At 38.7% G+C, this 23124-nt stretch overlaps 2 protein-coding genes across 12 annotated transcripts in view; both read right to left on the reverse strand.

Moving 5' to 3' along the window:
* Positions 1-78: 78 nt before the first annotated feature.
* Positions 79-9320, reverse strand: slc15a1a (solute carrier family 15 member 1a). Its single transcript, XM_005921437.3, has 23 exons — positions 9236-9320; positions 8584-8624; positions 7876-7963; positions 7473-7614; positions 6961-7080; positions 6758-6857; positions 5580-5670; positions 5351-5434; positions 5157-5239; positions 4955-5041; positions 4784-4873; positions 4646-4690; positions 4507-4539; positions 4326-4414; positions 3494-3575; positions 3267-3386; positions 3001-3144; positions 2873-2919; positions 2605-2712; positions 2396-2507; positions 2079-2216; positions 1882-1989; positions 79-1770 (listed from the first exon to the last, which is right to left on the reverse strand). The coding sequence occupies exons 1-23, from the start codon at positions 9240-9242 to the stop codon at positions 1540-1542; spliced, it is 2190 nt and encodes a 729-aa protein (XP_005921499.2). The 5' UTR covers positions 9243-9320; the 3' UTR covers positions 79-1539.
* Positions 8773-23124, reverse strand: part of zmp:0000001200 (dedicator of cytokinesis protein 9) — a 73328-nt gene continuing 58976 nt past the window's right edge. For 2 of the 11 annotated variants that reach the window (XM_014333332.2, XM_014333328.2), the window contains 25 exons: positions 22867-23045; positions 22654-22770; positions 22285-22396; positions 22065-22198; positions 19631-19745; positions 19461-19527; positions 19310-19357; positions 18481-18548; positions 17553-17668; positions 17302-17439; positions 17015-17197; positions 16776-16889; positions 16400-16615; positions 16070-16127; positions 15861-15967; positions 15467-15589; positions 15237-15350; positions 15043-15048; positions 14625-14654; positions 13932-14078; positions 13630-13840; positions 12815-13005; positions 12617-12717; positions 12136-12274; positions 8773-10705 (listed from right to left, as the gene is read on the reverse strand). In XM_014333332.2, coding sequence (XP_014188818.1) covers positions 10580-10705; positions 12136-12274; positions 12617-12717; positions 12815-13005; positions 13630-13840; positions 13932-14078; positions 14625-14654; positions 15043-15048; positions 15237-15350; positions 15467-15589; positions 15861-15967; positions 16070-16127; positions 16400-16615; positions 16776-16889; positions 17015-17197; positions 17302-17439; positions 17553-17668; positions 18481-18548; positions 19310-19357; positions 19461-19527; positions 19631-19745; positions 22065-22198; positions 22285-22396; positions 22654-22770; positions 22867-23045 — 2960 coding nt within the window. In that variant the 3' untranslated portion in view covers positions 8773-10579. Of the gene's footprint in view, positions 10706-12135; positions 12275-12616; positions 12718-12814; positions 13006-13629; positions 13841-13931; positions 14079-14624; positions 14655-15042; positions 15049-15236; positions 15351-15466; positions 15590-15860; positions 15968-16069; positions 16128-16399; positions 16616-16775; positions 16890-17014; positions 17198-17301; positions 17440-17552; positions 17669-18174; positions 18219-18480; positions 18618-19309; positions 19358-19460; positions 19528-19630; positions 19746-22064; positions 22199-22284; positions 22397-22653; positions 22771-22866; positions 23046-23124 lie in introns of all 11 variants that reach the window. The other 9 variants (XM_042220412.1, XM_042220408.1, XM_005921427.3 and 6 more) reach the window with 5 other exon arrangements.

The raw sequence follows: 23124 nt of genomic DNA on the forward strand, positions 1-23124 counted from the left end.
TATGCATAAATATATACATTTAAGTTAAATGTATATAATACGTGAATAATGTTATAATAAGTAAATAATGAGGGAAAAATTGCTTTTACTTCTTCTGTTTTATTACAGTATGAAGGTAAATACCAGCATTTTACACAAAATGCATGAAAAAACTGCACTTACCTAAATTTGCATTTAATAGCTCCTGCTACTAAACTTGATATTTAGTTATAAATGGTAATGTTTAATTAGCTTTCCTTATAGTAGCTACACTATTAAAATACTGCTTAATGTATGCATTTGAATATCCGTAACAATATTTGAATACTAATCTAATAAGGATAGCTTATTCTATACGCTTTCCTTTCCTGTGTTTGGGGATATTTTGTTGATAATAATTTCTATTTTTCTCCATAATCCACTTATAATTTAAATTCTCTAAGTTCTTTAAATTCATGTTTTCTCACTGTTTTTCTCCAGACAGTGGTTTCTTTCAGTGTGCTGCGACAGAGGTATGTGACGAAATTTCCAGAGAAAGGAAATTTTACACTATAAAACTGTTGGTCATTTGCAACACATCAATGTCAACAAACAAACAAACAAAGGCCTCATGCTGGTCTTATACTGGTATGAAACTCTTTCACTTGCAGTATGGCTCATGGGACTGGGGTGCTAAACCTGGCATGTGTCTCTCCACTATAAATGCAGTGTTTTATATTCCAATGATCTGTCTTACCTACTTAATAGGGGGAAAAAACTATCTACCTACTACCTTAGCTACCTGAAAATGTTATAACTTACTTACATGGAAGCTGTAAGGGAAAATTTATATTATACAAAACAAGTAGTAATACAGAAGCATGAGAAGTTTATGATTAGGTACCACAGTTATTTGACATCTGAACTAATTACACTCCAAAGTATGATTTCACCAACAGTGCATTAACTGAAAAACAAAAATAAACAGACATAAAAAAACATTACATTGCAAACTTTATCATTTAGTTAGTAATAATTTTGCTGATCATTTTCTGATATTTGAACATTTTATGTTCACATGTGTGAGCTTGCCGGCATTTCACTGTAATTATTTAAACAAGCAGCAGATGATGTTTTGTTCAAATATTGAACATATTAGTAAAGGCAATAGTAAATTATACTCTTCCTAAAATAATATAAGATTTTCTGTCTCAATCACCAGTGCAATGGCAAGAATACTTCCACTGATAACACAGGTTTTTGCTGCGTGATATTGGTGCTTTTTGACTTGAAGACTGAATGAGAAACACATGGAAAGGATGAATGATTATGAATAATGATTATTTAATCATTTTTTCCTCACAGCTTACACACGTATATTTGAAAAAGCAATTATATCCCATGACATATAATTGTTCTTACCTTATTCACTTTTTAATTACTATTGTTTATATGAATGCCTCTGCCATAACAATATAAAATATTTCACAGACACACACAACACACACACTTTCCCCTGTACACTTTCTCTTATTCACTAATAATGCATTTTTTTAATGATCTGCTTTTATCTTAAAGTGTTCACATATTGGATTGTTTGTAACTGTCATCGTAGCTTTCAGCTGAGTCTCTCCTGACCATCTTGATCTCTGCCTTCTCACGCTTGTCTTTATCATCTTCATCTTCATCAACCTTTTTACTAAACTGGTCCTCAATTTCTGAAGGGTCAATGTAAGTGTAGAAATACGCCATAGTGGAAAAGATGATGCACACTAAAACTAAGAGAGACGCAAAAAGGACGTACTCTGCCCACTGTAAAAGAAGAGGAGAGAGACAGGGGGACAAATACAATGTTAGCATTTTTGCACATGCATGGCTTCTGCATGTTTGATATGTATTTGATATGCTGCATTTTTTTCTTACTTTGTTGGGAAGTTTTGCAATCTCAGCCACAATCAGGACTATGAAGTTACCAATAGCAACTGTAAACAACCAGCCGGCTTGCAGCACCGCTTTCATGTTACTAGGTGCCTAAAGTCACAAAAAAGGGACCCAAAATGACAAAAGTCGTGGAGAAAGAAACTATTTCATAGACTAATTGACTTGTCGTATAAATGTACCTGTGAGTAAGAGAACTCCAGACCAGTAACTGAAAACATCACTTCACCAGCAGTTATGAAGAAGTACTGTGGGATCTGCAGGGCCATGTGAACTGAGTTGGGTTCTATGTCCTCTACCACAGTAATAGAGTCCTGACACTAGAATAAATAGATGGAAATGTTTAATTTTTACACGTGAGAATCCCCAAGATAAAGCACAATAACACCAATATTTCCATTATTTGTCTGTTTGTTCATTTGGTGCTCTTTTCTCTTTTCTTTTCTTTCTTCTTTGGATGATCAAAATTCATGATATTAAAATCATTTGGAAGACTTACATCTGGTCCAAAGACAAAAGTGCTGGGTATGAAGAAAGTGTATGAACCTCCAAATCCAAAGTCCTTAATGTATTCGCATGACTGTGAACCACTCAACAAGGAGAATTTGGTCCTGATCATTAGAAAAGAAAATATTGCTAAGAAACTTTAGTACTGTTTGCATAAATTATTGCTGTGTTAGTTAGTTAAAGTAGAAACATAATTCTTACTCTCCATTCTTTATTGTGGAATAAGTGGAGTAATAAAATGGCTCAATTAGTCCCAAGTCCACTGCAGAAGTGGTCACGTTCACAGGCATGTTCATTCCATTTACAAATCTGAAATATTTACATAGTGAGCAACAGCATTAATAAAGTTACATCAGTGTATGCAGTTCCTATCATTTTCAATGATTTATTTAGCACATAAAGATTATGATTGTAACTAATATGATTTTCTGACTTGATAAAAGGTTAAAACAATTTTAATTTCACTTACCGGATTTCATTGTTACCTTGTCCTGGCTTGGAAGTCAAGTCCTGAGTCTGTGAAAATATAACATTGCATACTTAATAATTTAACAATTAAAAGTCCTCTTGTGTGTCTTTGAATTCATTATCGCTCACCAGAAGCCATTCATCACTAATAACTGAGGGAATAAGAAGAGTTTGTCTGGATTCCCTCTTCAAGAAGATGGCTTGTGTCATCCCAGGGCTGCCAACTGAAACAATGATTCGCTCTGTTTCAAATGTGAAGTATTTGTCACTGGCCTGGAAAACCGAGAAAGTGTTTAAGAAGGTCAATCAGTGGTAATATTTTGTACATAAACATATTTTCATGTCATTTTCAATTCGTTAATAGACCGTATAGTGTTATGAATAAGACGACATACCTGAGCTGCATTAAGAGTCAGCGACTCGTTGCCCGGCAGATTGACTGTGACTGCACTGCTGCCCATGTTAAGTAATTTCAACTGACTCTGGGAGGCAGATGGAAACACTGGCAATGTTTTCTGAAAAACAAGGAATACGAGTTTGTTTTTCCAAAACTCAAAGAGTCAATAAAATGAAGTGAATTAAAGTTTTGCTTATTTTACAACACATATCTTTTTTTACTCACATCAATTTCAACCTGGACCAAAGCAGCACAGACAAAAGCCATAGCAGCCAGAAACATCCCCACTGTCATTCTTTTTAGTGGTCTGTTGGATTAACATGAAGTTTTGTTACTAACTTTTGATTTTATATATTAAAAAAAAAACAATGTTTATTTTAAGTGAAAAGAATAGTTTTCTTTTAAAGTCATCTAATATCTGAAAATTCAACATTAACGTGAAAATTTGGGGTTTTATTTAGATTGTGTAGAAATAGAAACAGGTGTGCAAGCTCTTCCTTTCCCTGTCTTCCGTTCTTGTTGAAAAGCAACATGATTCATACAGCTCCTTAGGCTCAATATTAATGAAATTGCTGCTAACAGTGAGCTAGCTTAACACAGTCATTTTCAACATAGGAGTTTGAATCACATCTCAAAACAGCCTAAAAAGCATTTTAGCATTAGACCACTGTTAATAGACCAAAAGATTTTCTGGACAGAACACCTGACATTTCAGAAAGGTCAGTTATTATTCAGTGAGTCATGAATAAAACTACGGACATTTTTGTATTTGTAACATCTATAAAATCACAGGCCGTGTAGAAGTTATGGGGTAGCAGCGCTATGCTAACGTGGACCGACCACCTGCTAGCTTCCAGACGTGGAATTAACTGTAATTTCATCATCGACCATTTGATGAAAAATATTAAATGGAGCTGATCTATAATGATGAACTTTGATAGCAGATCAAAACCGTAACAGTAAAGGTCTTTTAATAACCCTTTGAAGTTAATGTTATGGTGTTATGAAACATGTAAACCACAGATACTGAACGTAGTTCATTGTATTTCTTACTTACGTAAAGTTAAAGCCACATTTCTTAATCAGGGGGTAGATTACGCTGTCCATGATAGGTACCAGAGTCAGGATCAAGATGGGGTTGAAAATCTTTTAAAAAATATTACTGCATTGTTAGTATCCTCTTAAATAACATGTATTATGTCATTTTAAGTCAATACGATGAAGCTGCTTTAACTTACCTGCATTTGATCGGGCTGTATAACAAGTTTCCCCTGCAGACATAAGGACAATATTATAACATGAACACACTGTATTGGTCAATTATTATGATTACTTTTCGCTGCAAGCTTTTATTTTATTTTTTGTTACCAAACTTACAAAGTATCCATTCATTGTGGTAGCTTGCAGCGTCCATCTGGATCCCTTTAAATTAGACCACAATTTTAATTTCCTCTTAGCAGCAAGTGATTTAAATGAAGCCCATTTAATTTAAATTAAAAACAAAATTTACTGTACCTTTTGGTCAAATAGGGTCCAGAACATTGGCAGTGGGATGTATAAAAAGAGGACTTTCAGCACCATTTTGATTTGAGCAATCAGGAGTTTCTACAAAACAGGCAGACTGAATGTAAACAAAACAACATTATTCTTATAAGACATTAGAGAAATATATAAAATGAAACTTACATCATATTTTTCCTCTGCCCAGTCCATCCAGTGCTGTCTCCTGGGGTACTGATTGCTTCTGTGCCTGTAGCGGTTTTTAATGGCAAACTGAGAGAAGAGCAAAGAGTAATACTGTTTTTAGAAACATTGATTTTTAGAGTTGTTACAATAGCATTTATGGCTGATTACATAAATGCAGAAAAGGCTTATATAAACAACTTACCCCAATACATTTACACACATCCAGCATTATGTTTCCCTCCGGTTCAGCTTTGTAGTACATACCACTCCCGACAATAAACACCACTGTTAAGGGAACATCACGGGCAAATCATTAGTTTCAGAATACAGTTTATTTACCCACCCTTTACATTTTGCTTCATGTTTTGAATTAGTGTCCTAATAATTTAGACATACCGAGTGCAACCACCATTAATGCTGCGGGGACACCGAAAGCCAGGGAATAACATTTCTGCTGACTGTAGATGCCGCACTCCTGACCTGCAGATAGAGGCAAACAACTTTCATTCAACTACAACTTCAACTAAAAACAAGCACTTTTCCCTGCATGATTATTAGAATGTAATTGTTGTCATTCCTGCATGTTCATGGCACTTTAACTTGATATTTTACTTTAAATGCCTACCTCTCAGGATTGGAGTGATAATGGTGGACAGGAGACTCCCACCATTGATACAGAGGTAGAATACAGAGAAGAAAGTTCTCCTTTGCTTATCCTGTGTAGAAAGACAAGTCAGTAATGTGTTTTGCAAACAGTACAAATACTAAAGTGATAATTATCTATGTAAACCGCTGCCTTGTTGGTGTATGTCTTTGAAAAGGTGGTCGAGTTGTATTAAACTCATAATATAAATGGGTTACAGCATAAGCTTAGTATAGCTATATAAGTGGTAATTCTAGGCTTTTAAATATTAAATAACAACTATTAGTTAAACTCATGGTTCTCTAAAGGTTACATGGGTACAAGATTGAGGAAAATGAACAATTTGGTAACTATAGTAACTTAATCACCAATTTAGGATTGCACTCCTCTAACAACATCAAACACCTGTTTAGCCAAGAATATAGATCTCTACATTACTCACACTACACTTGGCTGTGTTATACTGGTGGTTCAATCCGGTGTGTCCCACTTATAAAGCTTGAATACATTCACTTCCTAATTACTATAATTTCTAGCTTTTATATCACATCATGTATCATAAAATAGTTCACGTTTAATTTTAGATTTATTCCATATTTTGATGAACAGCACATTATACAGATGTGACATGCTCTTGTCTTTCCCTCAGATTTTTTTCTTATTTTTAAACTGTAATGTTCACAACCCAGAGACAAAGGTTTCTTGGACTTTACAGACAGATTTCCTAGACCCCTTCTTCAGGAGCCACACATGTAGTACTGCTACCCATCGTTAACCACCATCACCTCAAATTTCACATAATACTCATAATTCCCATCAGCCACATCTTTAATTTGTGTTTGGCTTGAATGTAGAAATGTTAGCATGCTAACAGGTGAAATAAGAAACATAGTAATAGGTATACCTGTTCGTCAGTTTTAGAATTGTCATCGTGAGAAAGTGAGTGATGACTTTGCAATTTATCTGAGCTCATTTTTATTATCACAGAATTTGATAATGGAGAGTTGCATAGAAACCAGGGGGAACAAGGGGATATATTACATGCAATAAAATACTTGAACTATGGATGCTGAAATTACTCGTTCAACCACACGCCAGAGGTTAAACATTAGAAGAAGACTCAGCCAAAGAAAGTATTTTGAGAAAGTTAACAGTCTAACCTGGTGCTCACTAAATTGGTCTCCACCAAAAGCAGCCACACAGGGTTTAATGCCACCAGTGCCCAGAGCAATGAGGAAGAGACCCACCATGGACAACGCACTGAATGTGAGGAAGAAGAAATGAATGAGCGCGGTGCATTGTAGAAATATATGATGGAAACTGTGACTCAGTAATTTAAAACTTCAGAAGAAAAGATACCCACACATGAAAGGTCATGTTGTCTGGTGTCCCATCTCTGTTTGAGTCGGTAATGTCATGAACTGCACTGACAGCCATCGCAACCTGTCCAATCGTATAGACAATGGACAAGTAGACGATAGTCCTGAGTGAGGAAGATTGAAAAACAGAGCAGTGAGAAAGTACACGTGTATGTTCCTTAAGTAAAGGCTCCACTCGTCTTTACAAATGAACATTCAGAATTTAATTATGAGCATTTTATTCATTAGAAGACTAATACAAATTTTGTACTGTTATGTGTAAAAGTATTCAGTTAAATGCCCTTTGTCTGTCGTATTATTACACAGTTATCAGTATCTGCGAATATGTTTCTAATCAGTTCAGTAGAATTGAAGTTACCTTGGTGCAAAAAGAGGATGGTCGGGTAAGCGCTGTAGCTATACTTATTTAGATTCTGCCACAATAATAAGGCTACAAGAAATAATAGGATGATAAATGTCTTCATGCATTAAAGAGGAACATGATCTTGTGACTCACTTGAACTTTCCCAGCCAGGAGTCAGCCACAATGGCCCCAAGGATAGGGGTCAAGTAGCAGAGAGCCACAAAAGTGTGGTAGATGGATGTGGCCAAGTCTTCATCCCACTGCAAGAAGTACTTAAAGTACAACACCAACACAGCTGTGGACAGGCAGGGAAAAGAGGCCTTCTTATTTAATTATTAAATGTACATTATTTATGGCACAGGTTTTGATGTTGCCTTAAATTATGCTAATAAGGACCGTTGTAGTTCACGCAATAGTGTTTTCCTCCAAAACAATCAAATAAAGGGTTGGTTTAAGCACAAAAATCAGAGGGTTAAGTAGGCTACTTAGAAATTCAAGTGTCCGTGTTCACTGTCATGGCTACATTATTCATGGTTCCTGGATGAAATGTTCTCACCTCGCATTCCATAGTAGGAGAACCTTTCGCAGAACTCATTCACAACAATGAAGAAGATACTGAGTGGGTAGCCACACACATCTTTGCTCTGGTGGGTGGTGAAAAAGTAAAAGGATGAACACCACACCAAAATAAAAGCGTACAAAACTAAAACTAAACAAAAAAATACTTGGACCTGCATAAAGCTGAATCGACGGTGTTGAGGAGTATCCAGAGAGTTTGTGGAATCAGTATACTTATTCTAGCTAACTGTTTGCAACTGGTTAACAGTAGTTACTGCTAGGCACTACTAGGTAGCTTAATTTGAATATCTTAGCACAATTTACTAATAGATTTGAATGTATCGCTGCAAAATAAATAAGAAGAAATTTGCTGATAAAATCAATACAGTAGAATAAAAAACACAATGATTGCAGATAAACACTGAAATGCTTAAAGTACAAGACAAACTTGTCAAAATGTAGCGCTTAATTACATAAATATAGAAGAAGAATGAATAGCAAAGTACAGCATATGCAACGTAGAAGCATAAATAACTTTAGTGCTGAACTGAGGTTCTTACAGAGGTACTAACATTTAGTTAATAAAAATATATCTTTATAGCTTTATTGGTATTTATTGCAGCAATAATACAGAGTTGGTGTATAAAGTGCTGACGTCTCCTTTGTTCTTATGTAGCTGTATAAAAAACCCAAAACTGTACTTTACCTTTCCTTTACCTTTCCCTCGTTTCTTGGGATCTTCTTTGTCTATGCAAAAATGAATGTAATTCTTATTATGATTAAAAAACAGAAATAAGAGACTAATATGCAGGCCTACCAACTTCCTCAGTGTTATATAAAAAAAGCATTTATCTGTCAATGATTCATTGTGTGCAGTAAACAAGAGAGCGATAGATATGTAGATAGATAATTTATTGGTCCCACAAAGAATATTGTTGTGTTACAGTAGCAGGATAAAGAATAAAAAATGGTACAGTCTATTAAAAAAAACAGTGCAGTTAACAAAAAAGGTGTTACTGGCACCTGGTAAATATAGGTACACAACGGTGATAGAAAAAAAAACAAAGAAAAGAAAAACTGTAAAAATAAGACTGAAACTGTGTAAGACAGTAGTGCAAATTGCATTAATAAATAAATCTGAGATCCTAATATGTTTGGGATCTTTGTCCTGACAGGTGCATTCACCTGTTAAACTCCAGAACTCTTCATTCTGTAAGTTTTTAAGTTAAGAACATGGAACTTGTTTTCTTTCTGTTAACTTCTCCCTCTTTGCACATTTTCATGTTGTGCAGCAGAATATTTGTGTTCTGTGAATTAAAATGAAAGAGTACATAATAATGCATTTCTTTTAGTCTTACCTGCCATGATGTGAAGCTATCACCTGCTTTCTGCTATAGCATAAAATCCCTTTAAGCTTCCTGCAGGGAGCAGATCATTTATCTTTCTCTGTTCACTAGTGGGAGTGGGAATGTTTCCTGTGATATTGCTTTTTATTAACCCTTGATCAGCTTTTCACACTGCCGACTGTATTATTTTTATGATGGGTGGGAACATGAGATATGGGAGCTAGGGAGTCAGCAATGATCTCTGAGAATAATAAGGTTTATTTCCCACTTATTTCACAAGTGAGCCAAGTGCGAGAATACCACAAAATGAAGTAAAACAAATAAGGACCTATGGATGCAAATGCAGAGAAATGAGTGTATTTTATTTAAAAGCATTAGGGAACGTCTTTGTTTACAGCAGAACAGTGACTTGTGTTAAATAAAGTTTAAAAAAAACATTTCTGCCCAAATAAAAGACAATTTCTGGAACATAAAATGATAAAATTTTCATATTACTTGCACAGTAGGCGTCCTTTCCCCACACCTCATCACTTTGGCAAGAAGGTGAACGTAATCTTTACAGTGTATGAGCCGCACACAGCATGATACTTTGCAAATATTGCACACACTCCTTGTTTTATATACACATTAATACACAACTTTGAATATACCTTTTTTGTATGCAATGGCTTTAAATACTTTAAAACTCTCCCATTCTAAGACATCAAAGTGATTTAAGGTTGAATGCTAATGTTACATCGTAGCAGGCCCTTATTCCAAAATTGCATTTTTCTAGAAATATACCTTCATGTACAGGGAGAGGAGCACTGATGTATGCAGCATATACCATTAATCAAGACATCAATACAGTCGCTTATAAAAGTGAAATATTGTCCATAAAAAACATTATGAAACATTATCAAAATAAACAAAAATGGACTGTTGGGAGAGTGTAGGCGTAATGTAGTGACATGCATATTAAAAAAATCCCAACAGGAATGTTTTTAAAGAAAACACTGCTCAGTCTTTTCAGGTAGAAACACGTAAAGACAAGACAGGTTATGTCTTATCAAGCATCACGTCATCATAAAGGAGGAACAAAGTCCGTGTCCTGTCATCTCTGCTGCAAAGAGTCTCATCTTTGTCTTCCCCCCACCTCCATCACACAGCCACCATGCTCCCTTATCCATGTTAAACAGGTCCAGTGCCTTGCTCATATTGGTCTTCGGTGGCCAGACAGAAATTAGAAAAATGAGACTTGTCTGTTTTTCCCATCAGTTTCTCTCTAGGCTGAGAAGCAGGATTAAGTTCTGGAGTGATAATATGGCATCACTGGCATGCCTGCGTTGGCAGCTCTGAGTTTCACCCAGGCTGACATCAAACCACAGAGGATGAGCTGGGAATGCCCTGGATGGTGGCACTGGTTGGTGTGCCACTGATGGCATTAAAGATGTGAAGCGAGTCTGGGAGAACGCTTTTCATGCCATCCTCCACTGGAATGATCTGGAAAGAAAAGAGTGTGTAGGGAAGAACAGACAGTCTTAGCAAACAGTTACTGCAAGTGAATCTTAATTTTAACATTGCTCTAGTTAGCTTTCTTGCTAAAAGTTGATGAGGACACTGATACTACTCTCATGTATATATGCAAAAATATGACGCTACAGATGGAACACAGCTAGCTTAGCTAGGCAAACAGCAACTTCTGTCTAAATAGTAACAAAAACTGTCAGTTAGCACTTCTAATTAACCAATTAACATGTCAGGCTATTAGTTGGCTTTGAACAGAGCCAGGCAAACAGTTTTTCCTCCCTTTTGAGGTTTTGTCTCGGGTTAAGCTAACTAGCTTGCTGTAGCTGTATATTAACCAAGCATATAAAGACATATAAAGCTAATTTAAAGCAAAGGTATTAATCAGGAAGCTTAACACATACATGAAACCAAAAACAGCTAGGTAAAAACAATCAATCCACAAAACACGCACACACAAAAAAATCTGAAAGCAGAAGAAAAGTTTGTGCATGTATGTATGTATGTACATAAACAAATAATGTAAATTGATGTTACATAGCACACACATTCTGAATCTGATCCACAAACATACTGTTAATTCACACTCAAATACATGTAATGTACACACATATATGTACATGCATATACACGGTACATACTGTGTATGCGTGCAAGACAATAACTCGGCAAGCCAAAACAGAAAAAAAAAAGCCAATATGTGATTGTTGGTGTAGCCAGACGCTGGAACAAGTATATTTAGAACAGGAATGTTTTATGTTTTGATTTTGGAAATTGCTGCAATAGAGTTGAAATACTTGAATGTTAATGGCTTCAGTCTTTGCAAAGGGCACTTCTTGCAATTTCCTGGTGAGCTGACTAAAATAATATTTTATGTGTGGCTAATTTCAGATTTATTGCAGGGATGTAAAGATAAGTCAGTGGCCTGATGAGATAACTGTGTCTCAATCCATCTAGTGTTTTTAAGGTCCTCTAGCTTTACCAGCTTAAAAAATTCTAATGATATTATTAAGAAACATTTGGCTAATTAGAATTGAGAACAAGGACTTATTAATGTTTGAGTCTGTTTTATAGTCTAAAATGTAATCTGTACACCAATTCCACCTCAAGCCACTTTGTACCATCAATCCTTAAGTTGCACAGACATCTGACGGAACCAACAATAAACTGTCTTTATTGCACACGTATTTGTCTTTCATTACCATCATATCTGCTCATGTCAGCACAAAGAGAGAACAGAGAGTGATGTTATCAAAGAGCCCATTATCACTTAATCAATCATATAATAAATGACACACTGTCTACCTGCCAAAACCCTAATTCAGAGTCAGATTACAGGTATAGCATTAGCAACGCTCAATGTAATTACACTATTACTTGGGCTGAGCAACAGCTAATGTACTTACTTGTTCGTGCATGATGATGGACAGCTCTCTGGCTAGTTCTCTGTAGTTGGCCTTCATCTCATCGTGGTACTCCTGCTGGTCTTCTTTGATCAGTCGTTCATTAATGCCCAAACCGTGGCCACACGCATCCACAAAATGCCTGATCGCAAAAACAGTGTTAAAATGTGCTAAAGGGAGATCTGAACAATCTTTGCACAGAAACACACACAGTCATGTTTTCATATCTTTGTGAGGACATCTAATTGACATAATGCTTTGCCCTAGCTGCTTACCCTAACCCCAATCATCAAAAATCAAGTCTAACCTTAACCCTAAACCTAACCATAACCTAATTGTAACCCTGACACTAAAACCACATTGAGCCTCAGAAATGCCTTCAAACTTCTGGGGACGGGAACTGTGTCCCCATAAGGGCTGTTGGTCCCCACAAAGATATGCAAACGTGGTACTCACACCCTCACGTAAGTCAGCGACAGCTCACCTGAAGACCTCTTTCAACTGTTTGACCTTGTTATCAGGATATTTCTTGGCACATGTATCATCGAGAAAAGCTCTGGCATACGCAAGAGGTCCTGCATTTACCTGAGGGCGGATGTGATAGATTTTTTTTTTTGTGAGTATTGTATGTCAGGTTTGTATTGTGTTGCTTTTACGTTTCACAGAACTTAAAAGCAGGCACCTGGACGCTGATGCTGCCCTGCAGTTTGAGCTGCAGACGGATCATGTCCACCTCGCTGGAGGAGCACAGCTGTTTGATCTCAGCCACCTTCTTGCTCATCTCGTCGATGGCAACCTCGATGGGGCTCAGATCAGTATGGTGTTGATACATCACCGCGATCCGTTTCTTTACATACGGAAAGCAATGAGTGGCTGGAGGAGAGAAAACACAATGAGGTTAGTGGTGAATAGCGAATAGACAGATTTTCTTAGTTTTGCAGCTCAGGATCTGTACAGCTACAGATCTGTACAGCCTGTGAAAGCCGCCACATAATAAAGATAAGAAGACGTGCTTGAACTTTTGAATCTTTTGCACTATAAATGAATAAAACCAGATTAGGATTACGAAATGTCCATGAAAAAAAAAACAGCTGACATGTTCAAAATCTAATCAAGATCTTCATTCATCCACAGTGACTAAAATAAATGGAAAAAATTACGTGTGTAATGAACAGCTCAAGGCAGATTTGCTCTGTTGTGCTGCCCAAAAAAACCACAACCCACTCCCCCCCAAAATAGGAGGAGGCAGCCAATAATTAGAGAGAAAAAAGTATCTAACATTTAGGATATAAAGAGATTAAGTAGACTTTAATCAGAAAGAGCAGTTGAAGTCTGATAATGGGTTTATCCTGTATTTATCAGATCACTGTATTTTGAAAACACTGATGTTTATCCAGGCAAGAGACATCTAACAAGACACAACCTGAAGACTGAAAGTCAGCGCTGTTTGACTGAATCCATGTTCCACTACAACATAAATATAAGCTGGGTATTTACTGGTAAGTATAGTCCTGCGTTTGCACTGCTCCTCCACACCGCCTTGCTTTTTGCCCGAAATGGTGAAAGGCATCTCAAAAACAAATCGACGGATGTTGTGGCTCTTTTCAAAGTCCGTTTTCCTGTCGACCAGCTCCTTCTCCTCCAGGTATGGAGTCACATGTGTCACTTGGATGTATGCGTACTTTGAGTCCAGGTCCTTGGGGTTGATCTGCAGAGAATGCATGAGTTTTAAAACTGTATCAGCCTGCGCAAAATAACTAAATAACTAAAAATAAACGATAAATTAACAAAAGTCTCACCCGCCCAGAGTCCTGAATCATCTTCACATTCTCCTGACCAAACTTATCAGAGTATAACTTGAGGAGCCGCTGAGAAATCTCTGAAAGAGGCGTGAATTTGGGTTCTTTGTAGATATACTCCTTCCCATCTTCATCTTCAAAGAAGCCCTAAAAAAATAAAAGAGGAAAAAACCCATATAAGATACTTTCAAATTGTCAGACTAAATGAAAACGCAGCGTTTATCTAATAGATAATACCACATCAAACCATTCATGGGTTGTGAGTGGGAGTCATTACAGTCAAGACATTTTTTTTTTTAAAGATATGAGAATTTGGCCGACTCCAAACTATCCACAACCGTCTATTAAACATTTAAGAACAGAGACCAAAACTACAAAAAAGCCAGTCTTAGGTCGTTGATGTGAGACACGTCAAAGGACCGACATCGGTACATGAATTTCACACAGTCAGTGCATGTTAGTTATTTGTCTTGAATGTAAATGGGAATGGGAATGCCAGTGAGATTTATTAGCCCTTCAGCTGTTTCCTGCAAAGATTAGGATAGCACTAAAGCTGGAAAATACGAGGAATTAAAGGGCTGGAAGATAAGCAATGCACGTGAAACAGCACTGACTGCATTAGCAAAGGAGCACAACACAGCCTAAAACGTCACTACAGTTCCAACTGAAAGGTTGGCTTTCATATTGATTTACCTCAGCCTCTGAGTCAGTAAACTGGTACTGCTACAGGGGTGTGGACAACACACACACATACACATAAAAACAAATGAAATTACTGTTATACCAGAAACCTATACTGTGAAGAAATTTAATGGCATCGATTTCTAAAAACATCTCAAAGATAGAAGCAACCACACCCAACAAATTAATTATTAAATCTTAAAATAACAGTCATTACTAAAACTTAGCAAACTAAAGCATAAACACTTGATGAGTAAATGAGTGCCATGCAAAACAGTCTCCCAAACGGAAGCAGCAGCGCTGACTGCCTGCTACTGTAGCTCGAAGCAACAAACTATGGCTGAGAAGTGCAATGAATTGAAGCAACACCAAAGTCACACACAGACTCAGGCCGCTCACAAGGGCTCACGGGGTCTACTGCATAACTTACCGCTGCCTTCGAAGAGGATTAAAAAGAAGCAGAGAGGTGTATTAGAGCGGGTCTGAAAACACCACAGCATGTGGTCATGCTCGTCAGCATAATAATCGTAACGGAAAAAAACCCCCAAAACAAAACTTAACCTCCTCAGCAGCTGCCGTGCTTCAGACATCAAGTGTGAATGAGTCTAAGCTAGTTGAACTCACCTGGCCAAAGAAAGCCACTCTGAAGTACGTGCCCAGCATCCTCTTCCCAGTATGCATGACCTCCGTCACCTTGCTGTACGCTCGATGCAGCGTGTCATACAGGTGAGCCAGTTTCTGTGTAGAGTCAGTGAACTTGATCAGGATTTAAAGATGCTTATGCTGCACGCTTAGCCTGAATCGAACAGAACTGTTGCGGGGGGGATAAAACACCCGACAAATAGAGTTTGTACCTCAAAGTCCCTCCGCTTCTCATAAATGGGGATAATGAGCTTGTAGATGTCAGAGATGAGCTCGTAACGCTCCGCTTTCCACAGCCCATCTGCGCACTCCTCCAGAAGCTCCATTAAGACGTCCTGAGGGATGAGCACAACAGAGATGGAGAGCTGCTGGTGTACAGTGCAAAAGAAACACAGCTCACAGCGTGTCGGCAGCTCATTTTATCACAATTAAAATGCACCAATTTTAAAGACATACTGAAAGAAAATAGTTGCCTTCTTTGATTTAGTCTTTCTTATAAAAGAAAAATAGAAATAGTAACAGCTTTTGATGTGACTAAATCTGCTTTCCTCCAGCAAATGCGATTTTATTTTATTTTTTCATTTTTAGCACAAATGATCAAAGTACTTCATTAAAGTGGACGTCTTGCATTCCGACGTCCTCCATCATTGCGGCTTCTTCGTCGATGTTTGGAGTCACAACACGAAATGCCGAGCAGCCCTGCTTGAACATGCCTGGAAACACCGAAATATCAGGCATTATTATTCTTCTTTAAATCAACAGGGCTGCTATCTAATAAGCAGGAGAAACATTTCCATCACAGAATACCGAAGTACCTTTTCTCCGCAGGTATTCTGCCACGAGTGCTGCAACGTGAACATAGCACATGGCTGCCTGCAAACAGCAAAAACAAGTCAGGTCAGATAAGCGTGGGTAGATAAAAGCTCTGATTATGCTGCAAATTGGTATCGCTCGAAAAAGCAGCACATAGTAAACAGGGCAGTTTGCAGCACTTGATGGTGGGCCTCGCTGCACGCCACACTGGCACTGGTGCTTTGATACAAAGTAAATACAGTCTCTATCTGATGTTTAAGATTGTTGGGCCCAACATCAGACACAGAAATCAAAAGCAGGACCATTCAGCCACACAGACTTTCACCACAAACCTCAGACAGGTCTCCATTCTTCACATGGATTCGGGCCATGCTGTCAAGCCAGGTCTTGCGCAGCTCAGGTGTGCTGGCATAAGACTTTGCGAGACTGTACTGCAGGTCCACCAGCATCTCTGGATCTCTCTCATGCTCCTTCATCTGTGCTGTGGCCATCAACACTGTTCTGATGCGTTTAGTCAGGTCTTTCACATCCGATGGGAAAGCTGTGTTCTGTTGAAGATGACGCACTAATGTGAGCTAAATCATCGTTAGCTTCCTTTAGGCAAACTTGATTCTAACTGGTTTATTTTATTCATTAAGCTCAGGCATAGTTTTCAAATGGCCTCTTTAAGTGGAACCAGGATGAACCTGTTGCACGTGTGTTCCTCACCTTGATAGTTTTATCACTGTTAGCACAGTTGTTGATTATTGACAGAGACTGCTGGAAGCGAGTACTTCCTATACCAATGACATCTGCTATCAGCTGACTGACAGCAATCACAACCTAAAGAAAAAGAAAGGTCAACAGTTCAAAAGAGGAATGAAAATGCTTGTGGTCTCTAGAATCCCAGAAAATTTGGCTTAAGGCAGGTAGATATTAAAGTTTTACTGTGGCGACAACTCTCTCACCTGTAAATGTGTCCGGACGAAGGACTTGCGACCAGTGTAGTCAAAGTTGCTCTTCATGAGAAAATAGAGCAGATGGGCTGCGTCGCTGCGAATGGAGCTCAGCTTGGAGTTGCAACATTTCAAAATCTCATAGCAGAAAGCAGCACACATGTCTGCACGCCCTTCAAAAAACGTGCACGGGAACTAAGTGGTCAAGAAGACAAAAATCAGTCAGCGGCTTACGTGGTCCTCTCATGGGTTAACAAAAGGAGAAAAATTAATAAATAAGGCGCGTAAGTCCTTCATACCTTGTAAATGAAGGTGCGCAGTGAAGTGAAGACCTGCTTGAGGGCCGTTTCTGACTGATTGATCCGCAGGAAGCAGAGGTGGACATCAAACACCTTCTTCATCAGTGGACTGTGGCCGTGATCAGCACACAACTGTGTCTGTGACATAAGAGAGGATCATCGGATTTAAAAATAAGCCCTTATTTCACAATAATGGGGCAGAACAAGGTTAATTAAGTAAATACACAAAATACAGTGAATTTGTTTGGTACCTTAAAACTCATGATGAAGATGCTGAGTGTGTCCAGGACGGTCAGGCAGACTTCAGTGGCAATGTTGGTCTCCAGCAGTGACTGATTTAACACGTCAGCATCCGAGTGACTGTAGGCTACAAAGACAAGAAAAGGCTGTAGTTCTTTCAATCACCACCAGTACACTCAATGTAAAACCTCTCCTTTGTTATATATGGTCATGTCTCTCAAAAACGTAGCGTTAGAGGCAAAGCCGCTGCATGAAAGTTTGAGTTTCATTCCAAACTGAGGCCAAAATTATCTGACAAACTAAAGCATTTCATGGAAAAATTGTCACAAGCTGGCGAGGCATTTTTTTCTTTATAAACTACAGCGATGATTTTATTTGATTGCATGAAGTTCAAATGTTGACATTCTTTTTTTGGAACGTTTTGGAAAATTTGGAATAAAACCCTTCATAATTCACGAGGACTGCTTTCGCAAAGCGAAATGTAAAAATGTAAAGTTGAGAGCAGAAAATGAGCTGGTAAAGGGATGAGGAGGTTTTGAAAGCTGATGTTCTGTTAAAACAGGCATGCTCTTAAATCAACCAAATCAACATAGCCAGTATAGCAAACGTCCTAACATCCTGGTACATTCTTACCATGGTCTACAGATATGCCAAGAACACTTGAAATCTTTCTTACACTGAAAACACAAAGAAACTTATTATTAAATAATGCCATTTAACAAGATCATCGCCTAACAGTGGACGGCTGCACAGCTTCCTCCCCAGTTTCTTTGAATTTACTGATGCACACATGTTTTCTAAGGCTTTTCCTGCTGGGATGTAGTATAATGGAGAAGAAGAGGATGCCGATGTTGAAAGAGAGGCATGAGGAGGACGAGGGCCCTGTGATGGAGAGTGTTTGATGAGAAGTACAGTATGAGGGGGGGGGGGGGCACTTACTGTGGTTAAATGTGTATGAGTTATCCAGGCTGCTGAGCTGCTGTAAGCGGGCATGCATCATTCCCGCCCTGTTACGGGACACAGGAAGAGTCTGAGACTTCCGCTCATGTGCAACAGGTCCTGCCCCATCCTGGTTCCTGATGAGGAAACAGGATGAGTTAATGAAGCTGCAGGTTACGGTAAATAATACATAGATTTTACAACTAACACTCGAACGCCCTGGGAGTGATTTGAATTTATGAGATTTTAAAGGCAAAAGTAAAGCTGTGAGTGCATGTTTGCCATGCAGTTTAAAGCTGAGAATAATCAAAGTGGTACTGACAGCATTTATTGGTTCAAGCTGAAGCCATGCATGTAAGAATGCGAGAGGCGATGAACTTAAAGCGTCGGATGTGTCACAGCACTGCAACTTTTTTCCTTTTAATGGTGAGAAGTTATCATGCAATTGCTCTCAGTTTCACCTTCAGGCTTACCCAAGCAGGAGAGGGCAGGAGCCAGGTTTTATTTCATTATGTTAAACTTGCCAGCGTTTCAGTGGACAGAGACAGAAACAGTGGTGGGGGTTAGACAGAGTGAATACATAAAGCCTTCTGGGAGTCGTGGCGAGTTCCCAACTGTGATTCAAGTACACTGCGTGTACTCTGATCAAATCAAATTAAAATAACAGTACAGTCAGACTCTTCAATAGTAAGCAACATGATGGCTTACAGACAACAAATAGCTGGATACTCATAAACTGCATAAAACCTAAAAGTTGCGTTGATTTGTCTTCTCATGATAAACAAGTGCTGAGAAGCCTGAAATCCTGTATGGGTGACAGCAACATTACCTTGCAATGTATCTCTTTCCCATGTATCTGAACTGATGGAGGCACACTCTGAGAAATGGAAAGTGGGTATAAAAATTTTTAAAAAACTCAGTTGCCATGTGTTTTTCTGCAATGCGTGTAATAGCTGGTTATTCTCTATAAGATGTCTTACTCGACTAAAGTGAAGAAGTCCATCAGGTCAGAAGATGATGCCTTGTTCCAGTATGTGAACAGAGCATCTAAAAGAGACAGAGATGGACACTGTGGAGACTTCTTTTGGTTTTTTTTAAACAATTAAGTAAAGCTGGAAGAGCAGGAGCTGTCACAGAGATGAGAGTTTACCCTCGGACATGCTTTTGAGCACATGTAAGAAACACATGAGGAGGCTCTTGATCTCTGCCTGGTCCAGTTTATCACATCGCAACAGCGGGCTTCCCAGAGTCGAGGCAGGTTGGTTCTGCAGGACAAACGGGACAATCAGGTATGGATAGAAAAATACATAATCCTACCAGTGTGTTGGCTCCAAGTAAGATTTGAAAAACTAATCAGGTTATTTGAGACTTACCACAGCAATGCCATAAAATCTGTCGCCTTATTTGATAGCATCAGTGCATTTTCACAGTATTTTTGACCATTTGATAAACAGCAATCAATAATACAAGCATAGCAGAACGACTGAATATAACGCTGAGGATTTTCTTGTTTGGCTCTGGCTTAAAACTTTTTTTTATGTAGGAACAACCGTGTGATGTGGGCTCTAAGCATTTGGATAATGATACTATTCCCCAGTCTTTCCCCACAACAGTGGATTTTAAATTAAACAATCAAGATGTGACTAAAGTCCAGATTTTCAGCTTTAATTCAAGGGGTTTAACAAAAGTATTGCATTAACCGTTTAGAAATTGCAGCACACATAAATCCCCATTTCAGAGGCTCAACATTACTTTAGCAAACTAGAATAGCTAAACAAAAAAACTGTTTCTAATACTGCAAAATATTTGGTATCCAATGATTGTCTTTAGTCTAGAACCCCGTGAAATCACCAAATGCTGTATTTCCTCCTTTGAGATGCTCTGTCAGGCTCGTATCACCACCTTCAGTTGCTGCTTCAGTTTTGTCTTTGGTAACTAAAAAAGCATGCTCTGCTGAGATTGTTATGGTCCCTGAAGAATATGCAATTTCTTTGCCATAATAGACTTTAAGGTTGGTTGTCCAGTATGCTTTGGTCAATGTCCTTTTACACTGTAAAGTGCTGCATGATCAGTTTTGGGCAGAGAATGAAACCTAATACTGAGCGCTCCAGTGAGGGAATGCCACGCTACCAAATACAAGTTAAACACGCCAGGTCTTTTATCTGCTTACTTTGCCATGGAATAGTGAGGAAATAGACCTCACCTGGCCATAAAATGCTTGTCAGTAAATTGTCCAATTGCTTATTCCTAAACAGTAATGCAATACTTTTCTTAAATCCTCTGAATAAAACTGAAACCTGCACTCTAATCATATCTTGATTGTTTCATTTCAAACTCACTTTTTGAGGTTTACAGAGGCAAAACTACAAAAACTGTATTATTGTCCAAATACTTAAGAGGTTTTCAGAAGGTCAGAGAACTACACTGCAGTGAAATGATTCATCCAGATGTTGCAGGGATTTGTTCCCCCAGCTGAGGCACACGGCAGGGGAAAAAAACAAAACCAAAGCAGCGGAGCAGCAGCTTTACCGCAGCAAGAAGTTGGCTATATACCAAGCACGTTCCTTTGCCAGCAGTTAGTCTAGACCATGAAACTAGCTGGGGATGACTTCATGGAAAGCATGATGCTGTTGCTTTGGATTTTTAAAGGGTGTTTTGCAGACTGGAGAACTTTAAGGCTAAAATTAGGTTGGAAAGGCTGATGTGAACTTCAAAGTCTGGTACACTTTTGGGGCTTGAGCTATTCTTGAGTTGCTAATAGTTGTGTGTCTTCTTGCCCCCTCAGCAGGGAAATAAAGCAGCTGCTGCACACCAGAAACAAAAGCAGTTCCAACACTGGGTGAAACACGACAACAAAAATCCAGTCCTTTGTGTTTAAATCTTCTCAGATTTAGTTTGAGGCTGTTTATCAGAGAGAGACAAGAAATCACACAGCACGAATGAGAGGAAATCAAAAGCATGCATGCTTATCACCATCTGGAACAAGAAAAGCGCTAAATGCTCGTGAGGCCCTGAGGTAAAACACGTCTGCTTTACAGCAACAGAGAATAAACAGGACAAAGCCTGACAATCTCCTGGCAAAGTAAGGGCTTAGAGTTTAGGGCATCAACACACACACCTGCGCACACACACACTATCATTCCCAGATGGGACACTCCTAGGAGGGACTGTGTGGAGCAAGGAGGTGTTTTGTACTTGAAGTGAACTGCTGGACTGCAGGGCCCTCTCTGGCACACTGGGGACAGTGAGCAGGGAGAAGTCCATGGTGGCACGCTTGGAGTGCACGGAGAGCATGGACTCCTCAGTCTCCGTAAAGAATTGCAGGACATTGACAGAGTGTCTCCGTAGAAACTTCTCCGTCTGCCATGGCCAGCCATACAGTGAAGGTGAGGAGTTAATGGCACAAGTTAGCAAAGAGAGACTTTATGTGGCAGTTTTTCCCATAATAAGGGGACATCTGATGTGCCTGAAGTGCCATTTTGAATTGCATGTTAGACACATGCGTCAAAGAAAGGCTAAATTGGATTTCTAATACATATACATAAACATTTTCTGGGAATCTCAAAGTTCATTCTGTCAAATACCTTGTCAAGGGAACTGCCCTTGTCATTGTTCCTCTCAGGCAGGCTGTTCCCAGAATCAGTGCTGATGAGCGATCCACGAGAGTCGGCGTGGCGCACAGAGTTAATGTTGGGGGTGGACGCCGCATGAGGTGAAGCTGTAAAAAGGAATAAGAGTGAAATGTTAAATAAAATAAACATAAAGTAACCTGAAAGGGAAAAAAAGGAATGTCTTATCATTTACCGGTGCCAGAGATGGCTCCAAAAACATCTTTGTGGAAGCCGGTGTCCAGAAAGGTGCTCGACCTCGGAGGTGTCATCAAAGTGTTGGTATGGAGAGAATCATCTCTTCCATTCTGCAGGACAAATAAAGAGTTTAATGAATCAAACCCACATAAAACACTGTGTGTGTGTTTTTTTTAATGAAAGTTAACAACACGGACAGCTCTAAAATCTCTGATCAAAAGCACACACAATTATATTATATTTATTTGTTACATTTATTTTGTAGTATTATTGAGATATTTTTACATGCATTAAAATTTGGATCAAATGGACACAGCACATGGATAAATACATAATACTCAGAAAACACACTAGGTGGCTCCCTTACACTGGTGCAGTGGTTGACGGTGAACGGCGACACTTCCTTCACATTTAGCCTGTTGACGTTTTCTTGGAGCAGACCAAACAAGGGCAAGTACAGGGTGACTAACCTGGCCTGCTGGCTCTGAAAAACAAAATGAATAATTTAAAGAAATGTCTCAATATCACACACGTCTCACAAACACACTCATTAAGACAGGGGTGTGAAAACACTGCTTACTTTTGAGGTGTAGCGATCGTCAAATGCATGCTTCATCATGAGGCTCTTCAGCACTTGGATGGCAATCTGACGAATCTCCCTGAACTCCTGCAGAGCTGCGCTGGCTTCCCTGAGCAGCAGTCCAACCAGGAAGTGATTCTTGCAGAAGTCATCCGTCAGCGAGTAATCCAGCTGGAGGTCTGTGAGGATAAATGGGACGATAAGGAGACTAGGACTGACCGACAGGAGAAGTAGATGAAGAGTGTGAAAGGAGAAACC

The sequence above is a fragment of the Haplochromis burtoni genome, unplaced genomic scaffold (assembly GCF_018398535.1).
Source record: "Haplochromis burtoni strain Fernald_Lab_line unplaced genomic scaffold, NCSU_Asbu1 Contig_48, whole genome shotgun sequence".
Lineage (NCBI taxonomy): Eukaryota > Metazoa > Chordata > Actinopteri > Cichliformes > Cichlidae > Haplochromis > Haplochromis burtoni.